A 19102-nucleotide genomic window follows, 5' to 3' on the forward strand; every position below is an offset into this window, starting at 1 on the left:
GTGCTTGCCCCTTATGAATATGCTTGGCCTCTTATATTTTCTATGTCTGCCTTCAAGTCCTTGTTATATAGTTCCGGCGCGGACAGCACAGAAAACGCCTCTTTCATCATTTCATGTTCTCCAGTTACTGGGAAAACATGTCCACAGACCCGTTCCCTAGTAATTGCTGTTGTACTGTCGTCTGTTACACAGCTGTTACTTGGCAACAGGTCTGCATGTCACACAAATATAGTAACTATATGACGCAAACATCTACGTCACTGACTTGACGAGAGCGTGCCCACATTCCCGCAGTAAATGGTGCATAATTCTTCCATGCAGTAAGTGTAAATGTTATTTCATAGCGTCAAGCTGAAAAATATATTACTGCAGCAATAAATAATTCGGTGCTCCTCCCTCCCCATAATGTGTTTACAATATAAGATATGTGTCAGGGGTGGCCAAACTGTGGCTGGAGAGCCATAGGTTTCTCTTTGAACCGTTAGTACGAGAGAAGCATTAGTCAATCCCTTCTTACAGTGGATTAAATATAAGAAATGATCTGCATTTCTAAAGTGTACCTAAACAATTGCGCCATCCAATCTATGCCTGTTTGCGGCTCCAGGACTTCCGAAAGTTGTCAAATGCGGCTCTGATATTGAACAAGTTTGGTCAATCCTGATCTGTCCTCATAAAATAATAATATAATATTAACATGTAACGCTATTTTTTCGGTTTAGTTTATGTAGAGAAAGTTGCAAGAGGCTGTGAAGAAAGAACATGAACATATGATGCTGAAGAATCCACTGTTATGAGCTGTTGCTAGGGAACGGCTGAAGACACAGCAGAGTGGAAAGAGGCTTAGAGGGTGCTGTGATTACATGTAGTTCCGAGTGGTCACGCGCCTCAAGCGTGGCAATATGTAAGTGAATATACGCTTAATTGTGACATGTCTGTTGCAGGTCATCAGCCTGGAAGGCTGGACAGATATCATGTACTATGTCCAGGACGCGCATTCCTTCTGGGACTGGATATACTTTGTTCTTCTCATTGTGGTAAGTGCGCCCTGCTCGTGCGCAGCTCTGCCTTTCTAATATTCACGAAATCTTATTACACTGAACAAATCAAGGATAAGTTAGGAGATAAAAGGTAAAGTTGTCTCTATGCTTAACTAAGTAAACACTACGCCATGAAAGCGTATGGGGGAGTGGATGTATAGATCCACATTTTCTTGATCTCGGCACTAGCTGGAGGTGAGTGGCCAGCTTCACGTCACGGTCACTTTATCCTGAAGAAGGAGCCCCAAAGAAAATTCTTAACCCCACCGGGACTCGAACTCCTACCCCTAGCTAGTCGCTATCCCGGCTCCTAGGTTAGCCGGTACATGTAGTCTTCATTGGGATATGAGAAATTCGCGTCACGCGTGCGCCATCATAATGATTTCCAAGAAGGGAGAAGGACCGAGCCCCTAAAATGGATCCCTGGATTCAAACATAAACATCACATGTGACATGACCCTCAAGATCCGTCCGTTTTTACTTTTTGCTATTAATATCTGCTATAATTCCTTCTTTTAGTTTTCTTCAAATCCCCAGGTGGGCACAGATGTCTGTCTTGCCCCCCTCGACAGTAACTATGATACAACCTGAAGAAAGAGGCAGCATATTCGTCCGAAACTTTGGTATCCATTTGCAACACTGTAGAGTGTTACTGTCCAAAACACAAAAATCTGAACGGTCGCATTTTTTTGGAAACCTGAAATGCTTAAAATGTACAAAGAAATTTTGGTTAGAAAAACTTGAAAGAACAGATCACTTGCAAGACCTAAATTAGATGGTAAGATAGTGCAAAGAGGCTCTGAGGACTGGGAGCGGATTAACGTGACAAATTTGGCTTAAATTGCTTCATGTTATTAACAAATTTATAATCGTATATGATTTCAGGTTCTTATAATGGTGGTTTATAGTCCGCTGAAGATCAACCCGATGTTTCGGAGAAACGTGTCGCCTCCGTCTTCAGGGTCGAAGAATAAACCAAGCAAGAAAACGGCTTGCTACATGTTTCACGCTTGCTTCTTTCTTGGCATATCCTTCAAGCCTGAAGTTGAAAATGTCGTGTTCCTCCGAAACGTCGATTTATATTCAACGGACTAGGCGAAGTTATATCCCAGAAGACAGAACCTTTTTTTAATTTTTGGAGTTCCGAGAATTGTCTCCTTATAGTCTGGGACATGCCCATTTTGCATGGAGGCAGCTGGTTCTGCCGAAACTGCGAGCTGTCCCGTAAAACCGTAATCTTTCTTCTGCGATTTACTTCACAACGCTGTCAATATCGGAGAATCTACGGGACGCGATGATTAGCGGATGCTGAATTTGGAATTTGAAAGGAACAGTCGTGGCCTATTCGAGATGCTGTTTCGGAATGTAAAGCGACTGAAGAAAACAATAAAAAACATCGGTCATGATCGCCGGTGTCAGGACCGAGATTCGAACCAAGAACTTCTCAGATACAAGGCTACAGCAACACTCGATAGCGTGATCTTAATTTTTCTTAATTCGCATAGTGGAGGGGGGGTGGAGGAGGAAATTAAGAGGCGATTGAACTCGGGTAATGCTTGCTAGCATTCAGTCCAGAACCTTTGGTCTTCTCGGCTGCTGTCCCAAAACATAAACATACAAAACTATAATTTTGCCTGTGGTTCTGTATGGGTGTGAAACTTGGTCTCTGACATTAAGGGAGGAACATAGACTGAGAGTGTTTGAGAACAGGGTGCTGAGGAGAATATTTGGACCGAAGAGGGATGAAGTGACAGGAGGTTGGAGAAAACTCCATAATGAGGAGCTTCATAACTTGTACTCTTCTCCAAGTATAATTAGAATGATCAAGTCAAGGAGGATGAGATGGGCAAGGCATGTAGCACGAAGGGGGGAGACGAGGAATGTATACAGGATACTAGTGGGAAAGCCAGAAGGAAAGAGACTACTGGGAAGACCAAGGCCTAGGTGAGTGGACAATATTAAAATGGATCTTAGATAGGATGGGATGGTATGGATTCGATTGATCTGGCTCAGGATATGGGCCAGTGGGAGGGCTCTTGTGAACACGGTAATGAACCTTCGGGTTGCACAAAATGCGGGGTAATTCTTGAGTAGCTGCAGATTTGTCTTCTCCTCAAGAAGGGCTCAGCTCCATAAGTAATACTGGGGGGGGGGGGNNNNCCAACTGGGTCCACTCGGCACGGCGGCCACTGATTGGCCTACTGTACCTGCCCCGGGTGATTATGATGATGGAGAATTTGGTGGAATGAAGATTGGCAGAGGAAACCGAAGTACTCGGAGAAAACCTACCCCAGCGCCACTTTGTCCACCACTAATCCCCACTTGACCAGACCCGGCTCGAACCCTGGCCGCCGCGGTGGGAAGCCAGCGACTAACCGCCTGAGCTATGGCGCGGCCTTAGCGTACCTTAAATTAATTAACCACAATTTACATGCTTTTCCTCCTGGTGACGTAGAACTAATAAGACTAATGGATAATGAACCAGAGGTGGAACGTGTTGGCAGACGGACAGGAGGATGTCAGTAGAGATGACAGGATGTCAGTGAGGGGCACCTGGCAGCCGATGCGCGAAGAAAAGAGATGACAGGTTTGCCGATAGTCAATTGCGGTAGAGCGTATTGACTTTTGTATCGGAATAAGAAACGTCTTTGTGCTCCAGTGTAAGGGAGGCCCACTCACTCACTGTCACACACAAACGGACAGTTCGAAAGGAGTGTCTCACACACACACACACACACACACACACACGAAGGACGTGTCCCTGCTCTTGAAAAAAGTTTTTGCTTAACCGCGAAATTTTTAAAATATAATTTTGTTAATGTGGAGCTGGGATAGCGCAGTCGGTATGGCGAATGGCTACGGACTGGACGACCGAAGAGCTGGAGTTCGAGTCCCAATAGGGGTAAGATTTTTCTCCTCTCCACGTCCACACAGGTTCTCGGGCCCACCCACCCACTCTTTCGCCGGGGGTAAAGCTGCCGTGGCGTGAAGCTAACCACTCACCTCCAACTAATGCCGAGGATGAGAATATATGGATCTCTACATCCACTCCCCCATATGTATTCATGCCCTAGTGTTTAATTAGTTAAGCATAGGGACAAGTTTACCTATATCTAATTTTTTTAAGTATTCACATAAAGCGTGTTGTGATATTTCGATCAATAAATTTCTAAGGATTTCTAAGCGTTTGGTGCCCACACCATCATACCCTGTTTTTTCAGATACATTTTAATATTATCCTGTCAAGGATTTTTCTGAGGACTGCTACTTTCTGGGATGTGACGCCATATAATGTTATATTCATCGACGTTAATGAAGAACAAACTGCCTCCATCTTCAGGGCAGAAACCCTTCGAGAACTTCAACATACGATGCAGTGTCACAGAAAATGTTTTGTACCGTGAAGGTGGCGGTTTGCTCTTCTACTCTGGCAATGGGGGAAGCACGTTCCGCATTTACCAAGCTACACGGCGGCGCGTCCTAGTGCCAAGCCTGGGTGACTCCACTCACTTTGCTTCTCCATTGTCCGCAGATCGGCTCCTTCTTCATGATCAACCTGTGCCTGGTCGTCATAGCTACACAGTTCTCAGAGACCAAGAAACGAGAAATGGAACGCATGCGTTTGGAGCGAGAACGTTTTCGCTCGACGAGCACCCTAGCGTCATCTACCAACAACTCTGAGCCCACATCTTGTTACGCAGAAATTGTTAAGTAAGTAAAATTATTATCACGCGAAAGACTTGGAATGGATATTGGATTTATTGACCATTTGAACATACAACTCGTAACTCCACACTTTACCAATCATTCCAACACGCAGCCCGTAGTATCTTCACTAGTAGTTGCCCGGTAACAGCTTCTAACAATGACTATTCCTCTGCTTCCTGCCTCAAGCCCTCCCTGAACGGCGGCTCCGTTCCAATTATGACTTCTTCAAAGTCAAAGTCACGTTGCGACTGATGGTCAGCCAGTCAGTAAGTCTTGGTGTCGAGCCCCATCTGGGGCTCATGACCAGATATTTATCAGTTTTACAGTTTTTTTGTGGGCGTCCTCTCTGACAAGAGGACGGGTCTGTGTTTTGTATATGCTACTGGTCCTCGCCAGCGGAGTCTTTTTCGGGTCCGAGTCCCGCGGGACTCATGACCACATTTTACTGTCTCAGATTTGAGACTCCCTTTTCATCGCCTCCTAAAACTCGCAAGGTCACGGTGGAGGTATTCGACCTCGCCTCAACACGGTTTAAGAATTCTGGCTTCAACTGTCCTCCTTATAACCATTCTTCACGGACCTAGTAGAAAACACCGTTTGCAACAGTACCTCTAACATTGCATGCTTATCCGTTGCAGAGGGAACGTGTTTACCGAGCCGTTGCCTAGAAACGGCTCTACACGCTACATTATTATTAGAATTTGCCTCCGTCTTCATATCTATATTCATCCTCAGCACCCGTAACTTTTCTTTCTACGTGACAGGTTTTCCAGTTTATAGCAGGACCCGTAGGCTCAAGCAGCTGCTCCCATTACATTTCACTGCGCACGCTCCTAACTGAAACGCAGTACAGTGGCTCAGTCACTCTGCTCCCGACATTGGGTTGTGTATGTATGTAGGCAGGTTGTCAGAGAGCATAATGGGAAGTAAAGACAGTACGATGGGCTCCCACATAGTCTAGACAATCCGCTCACAGGTGGCGGTGAGGTTGTCAGCCTTACCCCAATGTTTCGGAAAAAAGTTGTTCTATGCTCGACATACTGTTTCCATAAATCTTAATATTTTGGAGGTAATTGTCTGTGTGGAGGCGAGGTCGTGCCTCCACCGTGACCCTGCGAGTCGTAGGAGGCGACGAAAAGGGAAGCCTCAAATCTGAGACAGTAAATGTGGTCGTGAGTCCCGCGGGACTCGGACCTGAGAATGACTGCACTGACGAGGACCAGCAGCAATTGAAAACGACAGCTCCATCCTCTCGTTAGAGAGAATGTTACATAAGGACTATGACTATGGAAAAAAAAATGGTCGTGAATCTCAAGGGGCTTGACGCCAGGATGAACTGATTGGCGGTAAACCTCCAGCCGTGAAGTAACTCTGACTGTGATATATTAAAATATTTTAAAGAGAAGTGTGTGAAGAGTTCTAATGTTCTGGGATATAAAGCCATGCAGTCCGTTGAAGGTCAACCGATGTAGGCGATGTGCTCCTCCGAAACGTCTGTTGACTTTCAACCGACTACTCGGCGATATATCCCATATGACGATACTTTCCCTAATCTCAGATCCTACAACAGTTTGGCAGCTCTGCTGCCTTCACTGGACACAACCTTGGAGGGACAGGGAAACAACGATAGTCAGTATACCGGCCGGGATTCGAACCAGGCATCATTCGAATACAAGTTGAGCCAACGTGTGGGAAGAACACGCTGAGAATATTTTCGTAGACATTTAGATGGCGTTTCTCGTATTATAATACGAGCAGGTCTGTCTGTCCCTCNCGCGGAGGGACAGACAGCATGGCGATCCTTACTGAAGGCAGCTGGGCTAAAAGTGGGCGAATATTTAAGACTGCTGTTACACAAATGATAAGCTGTAAACATTAGACTGAATATAGTCTTACAGGACGGAAATAGACACGGCGTTTAGGTCAGAGCCTGGACACCTCAGTCGAGGTATCGACGAGCTGGAAGGCGTAGGTTCGATTGCCGGCAGAGGAAAGAAATTTTTCTGTACTCCACAGCGTCCAGACCTGCTCTGGAGCTCACCCAACCTCTCAATAATGGTGGAGCTATACCTCCACTCCGCCATACGTCTTCGCGGCGTGGAGCTTTATTAATTAAGCACAGGATTAATTTTACCTTTATGGCACTTCAGTTTTGGCCCTATAATTCTACACATTTTCCCAGCAAGTAGTTCTAATTATCCTGCAGGTTTGATGGGTTTGTAATGAGTGTGAAGGTAGGGACGGGTCGATCTGTTTTCAGCTTTCTAATGAAAAGCATCCTGTCATCTACATTAAATGTATGTGTATGTGTATGTATGTGCGTGCATGGCCCCAACAGTTCGATTTCATGCACACACGACTACCACTGGTAATCAATGTAACTTGTACTTCATTAGGGGAACACAGCGAAACACGGCGCCCAGTGGACCATCAAACTTTTCCATCACAAAGTCATTCAGAATTTTAAGTGGATTTTCATGAAACTCTGTATTAGTGCAAGGCATGTAAATGCCTACAGAATGTCGCAGTTGGGTGTGTAGCGCGCCTGTTTCGTGCTCGGGAGGCCCAGATACGGGTTCTCTTAACTTAATGGGTTTCTTTTGTGGTTTCCTTGTACCTTTCCGACTAAATTCCGTGATAGTGACTTCAAATTAGTCCACGACCGCTTCTTTCCACCTCCTTTCCGATTCATTATTAACATTCATCCCACTGTTAGCCCGTGACGTGCCCACTGACAGCTGGAGTGAAATGAACCGTAAATTTCTGCCTTCTGGAATATAAATTCGCATAGTCCGCTGAACCTCCATCAGAATGCTGCTTGTTGCCTGCTTCATGGTAGTCTTCAATCCTGAAGATAGATACGACATACTCCTCCGAAACGTCGGCTGACTTTCAACGGACTAAAATGGCGTCATGTGCCAGAAGGCAGAAGTCTTCATAACCACCCAAATACTACAAGCCATAATTAAGTAACGTAACATAGCATTAAGCTTGTTTTTAGCCTACTTTCCTTATTTTGAATAAAATGAAGAGAGGCTTATGAAATCATATTGCTGTCTGTGTTGCCCCCCCCAAAAAAAGTTCGTTTTCTGTGCTATCTGTATCGTATTAAAGGAAAGTAGGCGATTAACTCTTCACAGAACTTCTTGTTATTATATTGCTCTTCTTGCGTCTTGTTTTACGACGCTGTGTCTAGACAGTGTATAACTGTCACGTGATAGGAATGACTGCAGACAGGGATTGGATTGCTAACTGGATTTATTGAACACTGACAGACCGTAACTACAAGTAACTATAGCGATATCTCTACTTCACACACTGCAGTTCACTGCAGCACGTACCGATTCTTCTGTCAGCCGCGTCTTCACCAGTCGTTGCCTGATAACGGCTTTCAACGGAGGACGTTTCTCTTACTCTGGGTTCCCGAACTATCCCCGTTCATCAGCTACCAGATTCTAACAGCGACTGAACTGCAGCCCTCTGACTAACTCACTAACTCACCAACCAACTCTTCACTTCCCTGCGCTGCACTAACTCCCAGGCTGGCAGCCATCTTCTGACTGACTCCAACTCAACTAACTAAAATCTATACCTTTCCTGCTTATAACACCTGCTTATAAGTGCAGTCCACTTGTCGTCCGAAGCCGTTACTCAGTAACGGCTACGTATATTTGCTTATTCCGTGGTTGTTACCTAGCATCGGACGTTTTTATAGTCTTTACTTAGCAACGCGTCTATATGCTACAATATGACTGATGATTGACGACATGGAAGGGATTTGGTAGGAAATGATTGTGGAGTAGTAGAAGTTATGAGCCACCATTTACGCGGACGGACTGAGGAAAACTCGAGGTGCCTCAGTCATAACGGCTGTTCGTGCCGAGATTCGAACCAAGCGCCTGCCGCTACGTCAACCTGCTCTGCACGTCCCCTTATCATTACCGTTAAGCGTACAAGAGTGTATTGCGCCTTCAAATCGGACATGCAGTCAGCACAACAGAGCTGGCTAGATAAACAGCGAAATCTAATTTATTGAAGGCCGTCCATGGGTCTTGTTAAGGCAATACTTTAAATTGCTTCCACCTCACGCCACCTGTTTCAGGCCCAAAGTAACAGGCAATAGAGCCTCTGCATCCTCACCGTGAGAACATAACCTCGCTACGGAGCGCTAAATTCAATTCCGTACCGCGTCTTGTGCACCTGTGGCTTAGGGCGCACTTCTCTGGACAGCCAACAATTTAGCGTAATGTCAGTGCGTGGATAAGCGGCGATAAACAGACACCTTCAGCGGTAGATCAAGATGTTGGCTTTGAGTTTCCGGCGGGCAGTCCGGTAAATGTTCACAGACGTTTCAGAGAAACCTGCTGCTCCGCGTTAGGAGTTGAAGTGCAAGCCACACAAGCGACAAACTGAGCACCGTTTGGTTTACCCTTCAACCCTGAGAATGTAGTCAGTAAACTACTTCGAAACGTCGGTTGACTTCGTTACGCCCCAGAAGATATGCCTATTGTACGTCATAAAATTCCGTTCAGCGACTCGTCGACTGACAGACGAACAGACAAACGAGGTCAGTAGGCACATTTTTTAACTTTCCGTTGCTACAGCAAAACAAACAAAACAAACTCCGTGGTCTGTAGTCCGCAAGCGAACTATACCGACCCAGTGACCGCCGCTTGTCGGCGAAGTTAGTGCCAACTTTAGCGGATAGAGGGTGTCGCGTGTTCAGCCCGTTGCTATAGCTCCAAAGAGAAACATACTGCTGTAAATTAATTTCTCAAAGAGTAGTTACAGCTATCGAAATGAATTTACATTTATTTGACGCGACCGTAACTATGACTCGAGTGGTAAAACAGTAAAGCTATCCCTGTAACAAGCCGTGGAGGCCCATAGGGTTGTGAGACGTCGAGGCTCACACATTTTCTAGACAGTCGGTTCACAGATGGTAGTGAGGTTGTCAGCCGTACGCGCCTGCCGCCCTTTACCCCCCAGGAAGATTCCTGGTACTCATTTCTGTTAGAGACTGAGTCTACCCCAGGGCCATAGTGCGGCTGGAAGGATTAGGTCAATTGAAAAGTCCAATTACCTGATCAGGAATCGAAACCGTGACCTTTCGGCTTGTAGCATAGTGCCTGAACCAACTACGCTACCGCGTACCCCCCGACTCGAGTGGTAAGACGATTAAAGATTGATGAATTGGAAAGGATATGAAAGGAAGCGGTTGTTACAATATAAATTATATTGTGGCATCTGCTTGGAAGGGCTGAGGAAAAACAAGAGAGATCTCTATCAGAATAGTCGATGTGTAGCCGATGTTCAAACCAGGACCCCCCCCCAATTATGAACAGAAATTCTACCAATGCGATCGCAGTGGTGAATATGTGGACTGCTTCATCACGTCTCGGCCGTGGGTTTATTCTGAGACGTGCGGTCCCTTGTTTCAGATACGTGGCTCACCTTTGGAGGCGGAGCAAGAGGCGACTGCTTAAGAAGTACCGCTTATACAAGTACAGGAGACAGCAGCTGAGAGAACAGAAACAGGCAGGAGATGGGGCCACTACCCCAGTGATGGGCGCCATCACGCTCCACCAGTACAGGGGTACCAACGGAAGCAACGGTAGCGGTAAATTCAACTTGTACCAACTTAACAATTTTCTCTGTGGTGACTGTTCAATCGTGGTTCTTCTGTGTTATGAAACCATTTAGTCTTACAGGCGGATATCGACGTTTTGCAGGAATATTCTGCTTCCATCTTCAGGGTGAGATCATGTAATGTACTGAATCTGCTCGAACTTTTATTCCCTATACGGCTTCATGGCATGGTACGTGTATTTAAGAACAGCAACTTTACGTTTTTAACTTAATATTTTCCTCCCATCTGTAACTAGATCTATTAAGACGATTTGTCCATTCACATTTTGTTACCATAATACCGTTTGCAGTCTTCACCTCCCTTCTGCGTGCGACATTTCACCCTCCTTGATTTGATTACCCTGGAGCCATTTGTAGTCACTGGATCCCTCTCGGTTCCCTTGCATTTGCATGCGGACTCCATCTGCTGTCGGCCCTGCAGCCACCTCCTATCTGCATATATCTGCATACACATAACAACCAATCTGCCACTCCATAATCCCCTAATCCTATGTCGGTCATTACATTAAACAGCCAGCCATAAACACAAAATACCTTAATACATTCAATGACCTATTAGCCCACTCAATGGTCTCTACTTCCGTTTCAACAGATCAGTGTTGCACTTTTTCCTCCATTATAACACCCTGTTTATTCTGAATGTACTCGGCATATTTGCTAGGAAACGTCGCAGAACTGCGCCCGTGAATGCATTCTTCAGCGTTGTGTTTATTAAAGGGGCACGCGGTAGCGTAGTTGGTTCAGGCATTATGCTACAAGCCGGAAGGTCGCGGGTTCAATTCCCGATGAGTTCATTGGATTTTTTTCAATTGACATAATCCTTCCAGCCGCACTATGGTCCTGGGATCGACTCAGCCTCTAACAGAAATGAGTACCAGGAATATTCTTGGGGATAAAGGGCGGCCGGCGCGTAAGGCTGACAACCTTGCCGCCATCTTTGAGCCGATTGTCTAGAAAATGTGGGAACCTCAACATCTCACAACCCTATGGGCCTCCACGGCCTGTTACAGGGATAGCTTTACTTTTTTAATAATATTATATAAAACAGTTTTAGTTCCCTATGATTTGAAGTTAACACAGCCGTAGTTACAGAGAGGGCTTGAAGATGGATGCAACTTGTTCCTCTGAAATGTAGATTGCCTCGTATCAGAACAGACAGTGCTATATCTCAGAAAATGTAACCTTTGGTTTGAGTCCTGCTAGCGCAAATGTGATTTTGGTGCAACATTAATAACAAGCATGTGCTCAGAATGCTAGGAAATTTTGTGTATGGCAGGTGAATTCTGTGTAGCAAGAATAATTATTATTATGTTTGAGATCTCATGTCCAACCCAACCGACCATCAAGTCCTACTGCATTGGACGGCCAATAGATATGCTGGTACATTTTAGGTGTTGTCCATGGCCACCTACATCATCACCATCATCATCTGCACCATCATCACCACAATCACCATGGCTGTCATGCACCAAATCCTACCAGAGACGTGGCTTCTTCGACTGCAGTCATGACTTCATACCCAGAAGGACCTCTTCCGACCATAATAACAACAGTCACAAATGACACAGCCAATAATGGAGGAAGTGGCCCAACGGGTGCCCCAAGAGCAAGCCCAGAGGTCACTGATATAGACCCCACTGCGAGCCCTAAGAGACTTACAGGCAGACTTCTTCGAGTTCCATCCTCGTCCAACGGACTGGGAGACCCGGCAAGCGGAAGTGAGGTCAGTGCCCCTATACTTAGGCATAACATAATAATCAGGAGTTCATGATTTATGCTCTTCACAAAATATTATGGGCTGGACATATGTGGGAATGTGGGAACTGCATACTCGTACAGTGTTATTCAGAAAATATGAAGGAAAGAGACTATACTTGGAAGACCTAGGCATGAATGGAAGGATAATATTAAAGTACAATTTAAAGATGTAAGATGTGAGGATGTTGGCTGCAGTCATGCACAGTGTCCAGTGACTGACCCTTGCAACACTGTAACGAATATTCAGGTTCTGCATCTCAACAGAAGTAGAGATAAACAGAAGACAAGTTTCATGCGCTGTATATTTTTCCATAAGTCTTGCAGTTTTGTGAAACAAAAATGAGGAAAGCCGCCAGACTTCTTCCACTGTGTGTTCATGGCCATGTTTGCACAGAAGGGCGCTGTGACCTGTTTCCAGGTAAGCAGTCAGAACCTGCTGAGTGCAACTGGGAACAGCAATCAGCAGAGAAGGCCAAGCAGCGTCATGTTCAGTGACGTTGTGCTGTTCCACGGAGGGGGGGGCGCCAGCAGTGGGGAGACAACGAGAAATGTGTGTTCCAGTGAAAAAATGACCCAGACTGGAGACGACAATCTGTGGCCAGTATTGGGAAGTACGGGAACTGGCCAGCAGATAGGAACCCAGCAACAGGTTGGTACACCCGACGCGCAGCCTGTGTGTGAGGGTGGACTGGGGGGGGTTCTCAACACGTGAACCCCACACACACCTGACACAATACTTCTCTTCTGTAGGTCAGCATTTTCCAAAATGAAAGCAATGAAGCTTCCAACCATAGGCTGCCAAAAATATCTAATTATAATACAAGAAAAGCTGTAAGGAAATGCGACATAAATTTAAAAATATAGAAATTGTGCTTCATAGATGTGGGCCTAGTTACGGTTCTTTACTAAAATAAGTCATTTTTTATAGTCGTAAATCATATTCAAAATTATTTTTATAGGTCTGGGGGCCTCAAAAATTTGTCTTCACATCAGGGAAGCCAGAGAGTGAAGGGGTGTAGGACCCAATGCTGTAAATGACATTTTCCGTAATTAGTATGTTCATACTACCCCTGCCTAAGGGCCCAATGAAGGTCGCGCCCTAGCTCAAGCCGTTAGTCGCTGTCTTCCCGATCCCGGGTCTGGTCAAGTGGGATTTGTGGTGGACAAAGTGGCGCTGGGGCAGGTTTTCTCAGAGTACTTCGGTTTCCCCTGCCAGTTTTCATTCCACCAAATTCTCCATCATCATAATCACCCGGGGCAGGCTACAATAGGCCAATCAGTGGCCGCCGTGCCGAGTGGGCCCAGTTGGACCCCACCCCCAACTAAGCGAATTAAAAAAAAAGGGCCCAATGAAACAGAGCTCCTGAAAAACATTTATTAATAACCGCCAAAACACAATTCAGTGCACATTATTACTAGACCATCATGCGTTTTTAGAACAGGATTTTCTGCTTCACCGTTCCGCCTGATGAATGTAACGGAATCTGCTGCCGAAACAGTATGGTCTGAAAGAACTTGTACAACGGGCGATGGTAATCTCTTATCAGACCACACAATGTCATAACCCAAAAGGGCACAAATGAATGTTACAAGAAATAATACTGTTCTCTGAGATGTGATACCATGTAGACTGCAAAACAAATTGTGAGGCATCAAACAGCACATTCTAGATGGCAGTACTCCTGCTTCATATTCTGAAGGATCTGGGTTCGAATTCAACCTGCAACCAGTTGTGACAGGCTTGTCTAGCTTTTATGAGCACTTCCAAATAAATTTTGGAATTGTAGATTAATTAATAACGCCATCCAGTGTGCTTCAATCTGTACATGCTCGTTGCCTCACGTGCTTCGGTCAGCAGTGACCGTCTTCAGGAGGCATCAGTTCAGCGTGTTTAGGAACTGCTATTACAAAGCTCATAACGCATATTTAGAAGCTGTTATATAAAACTCATTTACAATTATTTAGATTAAAAATCTTATTAATGTCTACTATTCAAGATCTTGAACCTTAAATAATTTTACATAATAGCTTCTAAATACGTGAGAACCGGGATGGCTGAGTCTGTATAACGACTGACTATTGGCTGAACGACCGAGGGGTCGGAGTTTGAGTCCCAGTGCGGGCAAGAATTTTCACTTCTACATGTCATCCAGACCGGTTCTAGGGCCCACCTAGCCTCCTATCAAATGGGTACAGGGGGCTCTTTCACCGGGGATAAAGCGGCCGTGGCGTGAAGCTGACCGCTCACCTCCATCTAGTGCCAAGGTCAAGAAAACGTGGGTCTATACATCCATTTCCCCATACACCTCCATGGCGTAGGGCTTAATCAGTTAAGCACAGAGGCAACTTTATCATTATCTTTTCTAAATATATATTATGATCTTTGTAAAATTAGTTCTTAAACCTGTTGATTGTATGCCTTCTGAAGATGGTCAGGCGAGGCAATAAATATCTACAAACTGAATGACTTTGGCCGGTGTTATCAATTATTCTATAATAATTTAGCAGTGTGATGGACCTGAATAAATAGAGTTAAGCTTAAAAGTTCTGGAGTATTCCCTTCAGTTTGGCCACAACCACTGCCTTGTACACTTCTTCATTATTCACTTGCATTGAAGATCACACAATCTGGAACTGCTTATGAATTATGATGAGGCTGAGACCTGTCAGAGACCGGCTACAGATGTGCCCTGTCTAACTGCAGATAGTGGAATGCGGTGGGGTGACAGGCAGCATGATGAGCACTGAAGCCATGACCTGCCAGGAACTGCTGGCCCTGAGTGGGGCCCTCAGTGCAGCACTGCCCACTGGCCAGCTTGGGCTTGGCTCCTTCTTTTCATCATTCAGCAAAGGTGGTAAGTTACAGCAAGAAATTCTTCTTAAACGTCCGCTATCAGGTTAGTACAGTACGTTCAATTAAGGAGGAAACTTCGCAACACCGCTGACCCGGCCCAACATTTCTCACAGATTGCTGCTGTAACTGCTGATAGCAGAATGAGTCATTAGCGCTGATAAACGCGCGCCGTTACAGTTACAGCAGCAATCTGTGAGGAATGTTGGGCCCGGTCAGCGGTATTGCGAAGTTTCCTCCTTGATTGAACGTCCTGTATTACATGGAAATAATTCAAACTAGAATATAGAACACCTGCTTTCCTTAAACGTGTGTGGAGGGGCTATCAATATTTTTAAATTAATCATTGCAGAATTTACACGGCCTTCTATCCGGTGGGTATAGGGGGGCTCTTTTCCTGAGTGTAAAGCAACCAGGATGTAAAACTGACACCCATCTGAGTGTAGTATACTAGTTAAGAATGTATGGAGTTATACTTCAGCTCCCCAATATACGATATCTTCATGGCATGGTGCTTAATTAAGCATAGGGAGAGTTATACCTTAATGTGAATACAGGAGATCAGACGGGACAAGTGGCACTGAACTGCCTATCATTATACTCTTAATATGAATAATATTTATTTGTCATTTATTCAATAACTCGGACTATGTAGCATCAAATAATTTGATGACAGCGAATAACGAATTTGGTATGATTTAGAAGAAAAAATTCATGGCCCAGTTTAAAGTGCAATCCTGTCTTTTTCTTGGAGGAACTGATAAAACCGCTAAAACCCTCAGGATAGAGAAGCGAAAAGCATTCCTGCTGAATACATGAATGATGATCACCCAATGAGAACAGCCTTTTCCTGACTGTCATGAAAACGTGAAAACAGAAAAGTGTGACAGTCTATGACCTTCCTGGACAGATTCAACATTTTGCGTATTTCCTAGGTCTGGACGCCCTGGCAGATGACCAGGGAGGCCCTCACCGGTGGTGCAACAGCCCAGATCATGAGTTCTGTTGTAACGAACAGCCCTGCAGTGGAGACTGGGCCATGATACTGGAGGGGAGTGGAGGCTCCAAGAGGCACCACAGGCATCATGATGGCAGAGTTCCCTGGAGATGGGTATCTTCCTGTTGTTGCTCCTGTCTGAGGGGTATCCGTCGAGTCATCAAGGCTGTGGTGGAGCACAAGTACTTCCAGCAAGGAATACTCCTCGCGATCCTCATCAACACGCTCAGTATGGGCATCGAGTATCATAACCAGGTAAGTTCCATCACAACCACAGACAGCAGTAACAATGTTACATCTGATATGAGTATTTGAAAGGGAGGGGTTGAAGAATATGGTCACAACAGCCCAGAATATAAAAGTCTAAACCCTGTACTCCAAACCTTGTTGAAAGATCTGAATTCTTAATGATGATGAAGAACAAAATATTTTTAAGTTTACGTAGGAGCTGATGTTCTCCCAGCGATGGTTATGAAGAGTTCTCTCTTCTGGGATATAACGCCATATAGTCTACTGAATGCAAATCGACGTTTCAGAGGAACATGGCATCTTCAACTTTAGGGTAGATGAATAGCCAAGCAAGAAGCATGTAGCAAGCAGCACTCTGCTTGGCTAACAACAGACTGCACAGTTTCATGTTGATGTTTTGTTGGAAAACATGCTTCACTGTATAACAAATCTTTCCTCTTCGATTTTCCAGCCGGAAGGACTTACTGTGATAGTGGAAATCAGCAACATCGTGTTTTCTGCAATATTTGCAGTTGAAATGGTGCTCAAGATTATTGCTGAGGGTCCATTTTGTTACGTTAGCAACGGGTTTAACGTTTTCGATGGTGTGATTGTTGTCTTAAGGTAAGCACTGGAGTCACAATTACAATATACCATTTTTCCCCCACTTTAGCCATTCGATCCAATATGTTAACAGCATTTTTGCAAAAATGTTGCAAAAAACAAAATATGTTAAATGTTTTTGAATATTTATGAAGTCCTTTTCTTATCAGACTTAGAATTGTTGATGCCAGTGTTGTAAGTACTGTTTCACTTTGTCTTATTATTGTAATTATCACTCATTTTGTATTTATTTATTTTTTATTCATTATGTATTCTGAGTGCCTGCCTATTATAGTCCATCCCAGTTGACAAGCAATGAAATAAATTATAAGGATTTTATTATTGTTGTCAATGTCATCGTTAAGTTCATTAATAAATTCTTTCTTCCTCCTCCGTACATAAAAATAGCACAGAAAGGTTCCCAAATAAATGTAACCTTCACAGAATTGACATGGAAGCGCCTGAGAGTTATACTTCATAGTTAACCATCAGGTAAGAGGAGTTTCTGAATACCTGCAGTGCGTAATGAACTCCAAAGAGAAGTCCTGCATGCAGGCAGTCCACGCTATGTAGCAATATGTAATCAGATGCTCAGCCATTAACAGCAGAGAGCCATTGGGTTAGAGGATGACTTTCTACTGAGCGTGTCCAGGCCTGATGTACAGTCAGCTCATTCCTCTTGTCTGCCCCCAGACTTTTAGTTTCTTAACTTACTTTCATTAAGGAAAAACAAAAGCTAACGAGGTCACTATGTTATATATGTGTGTTCCCTCTTTAACTGTGGAAGCACTTGACTGATTTTCATGAAACTTGGCATGAATATTGTGCCGCTTGTTATAGGATCTTGAAATTATGTACGCTATTATATAGTCGAAAAATGTGCAATATTTGTTGAAGTAATTTTTGTAAGCAGTTATTTGTGCTTTGTTTCACATCGGTAATTAATGGACCACGTGCTAGGCATGTTGAATTTAGTACAAAGATGCTGCATAAAGATTCCTACACATTAAGTATAAAATATTGCTTGCAAGTCAACTGTTGCAATCATGGCAACAGTGTGAATCTTTGAGGTTATGTTTTCGCACATATTTAATATAGAAAATGTCTCACTTAAGTAATAATTTCACTCAAGAAAATATAATAACAATAATCACTAATAAAAGAAATTAAAAAATGACTGTAATCATAAATAATAATCTATTATACATTCATTACATGTTGCAGACGGTATGCTCCTGCACAATATTTCGACCCACCAACCACATTTCAGAATGTCACAACCCAGAAATCCACAGCCTAAATCTTCAGTCCCATATTCACAGTTTCAAAGAGTGAGGATTCAGTCACATGACCATGTGCACACGAGTCCAGCTTGCTAGAGTGTGGGGTTAGCAACTAATATTACCTGAACATAAGGTTTAAGAACAAAATAGCTGTATGACCAGATTCTCATAATGGTGAATATGATGAGTAATGCCTTCTGAGATGTGATTCCGTGTAGTCTGGTAGAAAGGTACAGACATTTCCGAGGCATCGCATTCTCGTTTATTTTTGTACCATTTTTTTTATTGCTAGTGGGGTGGGACTAAGTCCCTCGTAAGGGCCACGCCATAGCTCAAGGGGTTAGTCGCTAGCTTCCCACCGTAGCGGCCCGGGATCGAAAGTGGGTCGCAGCGGTGGGAAGCCAGCGATTAACTGCTTGAGCTATGGTATGGCCCTTTTTCTTTGTACCATAATCCTGATAATGAAGGGGCATACGGTAGCGAAGTTGGTTGAGGCACTATGGTACAAGCCGGAAGGTTGCAGGATCAAATCCCGAAGAGGTGAATTTTTTCAATTTACCTAATCCTTCCAGCCGCACTATGGCCATGGGGTCGACTCAGCCTCTAACACAAATGAGTACCAGGAATCTTCCCGATGTCTCACAACCCTATGGGCCTCCACGGCCTGTTACAGGGGTACCTTTACTTTTTTAATCCTGATAATGATATTAAGTCTGTTAAAACATCTGTTGCCTTGTTCTGTATCTGATGTTACACACATCTGTTTCTCCATATCATGCAGTGTGATTGAAATGTGCCAGACCTACCTTGGTGATGGGGAAGGGAGCTCTGGTCTGAGTGTCCTACGAACATTTCGACTGTTACGAATCCTCAAGTTAGTGCGTTTCATGCCAAATCTTCGCCGTCAACTCTTCGTAATGCTGCGGACAATGGACAATGTTGCCGTGTTCTTCTCACTTCTCATTCTCTTCATTTTCATATTCAGGTA

At 44.4% G+C, this 19102-nt stretch overlaps 1 protein-coding gene across 2 annotated transcripts in view; it reads left to right on the forward strand.

Annotated features, from left to right (window-relative positions):
* LOC111868090 (voltage-dependent T-type calcium channel subunit alpha-1H) overlaps nucleotides 1-19102 on the forward strand; it is a 137321-nt gene that overhangs the window by 55325 nt on the left and 62894 nt on the right. Inside the window, exons 6-14 of one of the 2 annotated variants that reach the window (XM_033752931.1) lie at nucleotides 942-1034; nucleotides 4570-4748; nucleotides 10187-10365; nucleotides 11786-12117; nucleotides 12571-12801; nucleotides 14857-15007; nucleotides 15939-16255; nucleotides 16701-16852; nucleotides 18896-19099. In XM_033752931.1, coding sequence (XP_033608822.1) covers nucleotides 942-1034; nucleotides 4570-4748; nucleotides 10187-10365; nucleotides 11786-12117; nucleotides 12571-12801; nucleotides 14857-15007; nucleotides 15939-16255; nucleotides 16701-16852; nucleotides 18896-19099 — 1838 coding nt within the window. The remainder of the gene's footprint in view (nucleotides 1-941; nucleotides 1035-4569; nucleotides 4749-10186; nucleotides 10366-11785; nucleotides 12118-12570; nucleotides 12802-14856; nucleotides 15008-15938; nucleotides 16256-16700; nucleotides 16853-18895; nucleotides 19100-19102) is intronic. The other variant, XM_023858475.2, reaches the window with a different exon arrangement.

The sequence above is a fragment of the Cryptotermes secundus genome, unplaced genomic scaffold, assembly GCF_002891405.2.
Source record: "Cryptotermes secundus unplaced genomic scaffold, Csec_1.0 scaffold1361, whole genome shotgun sequence".
Taxonomy (NCBI): Eukaryota; Metazoa; Arthropoda; class Insecta; order Blattodea; family Kalotermitidae; genus Cryptotermes; species Cryptotermes secundus.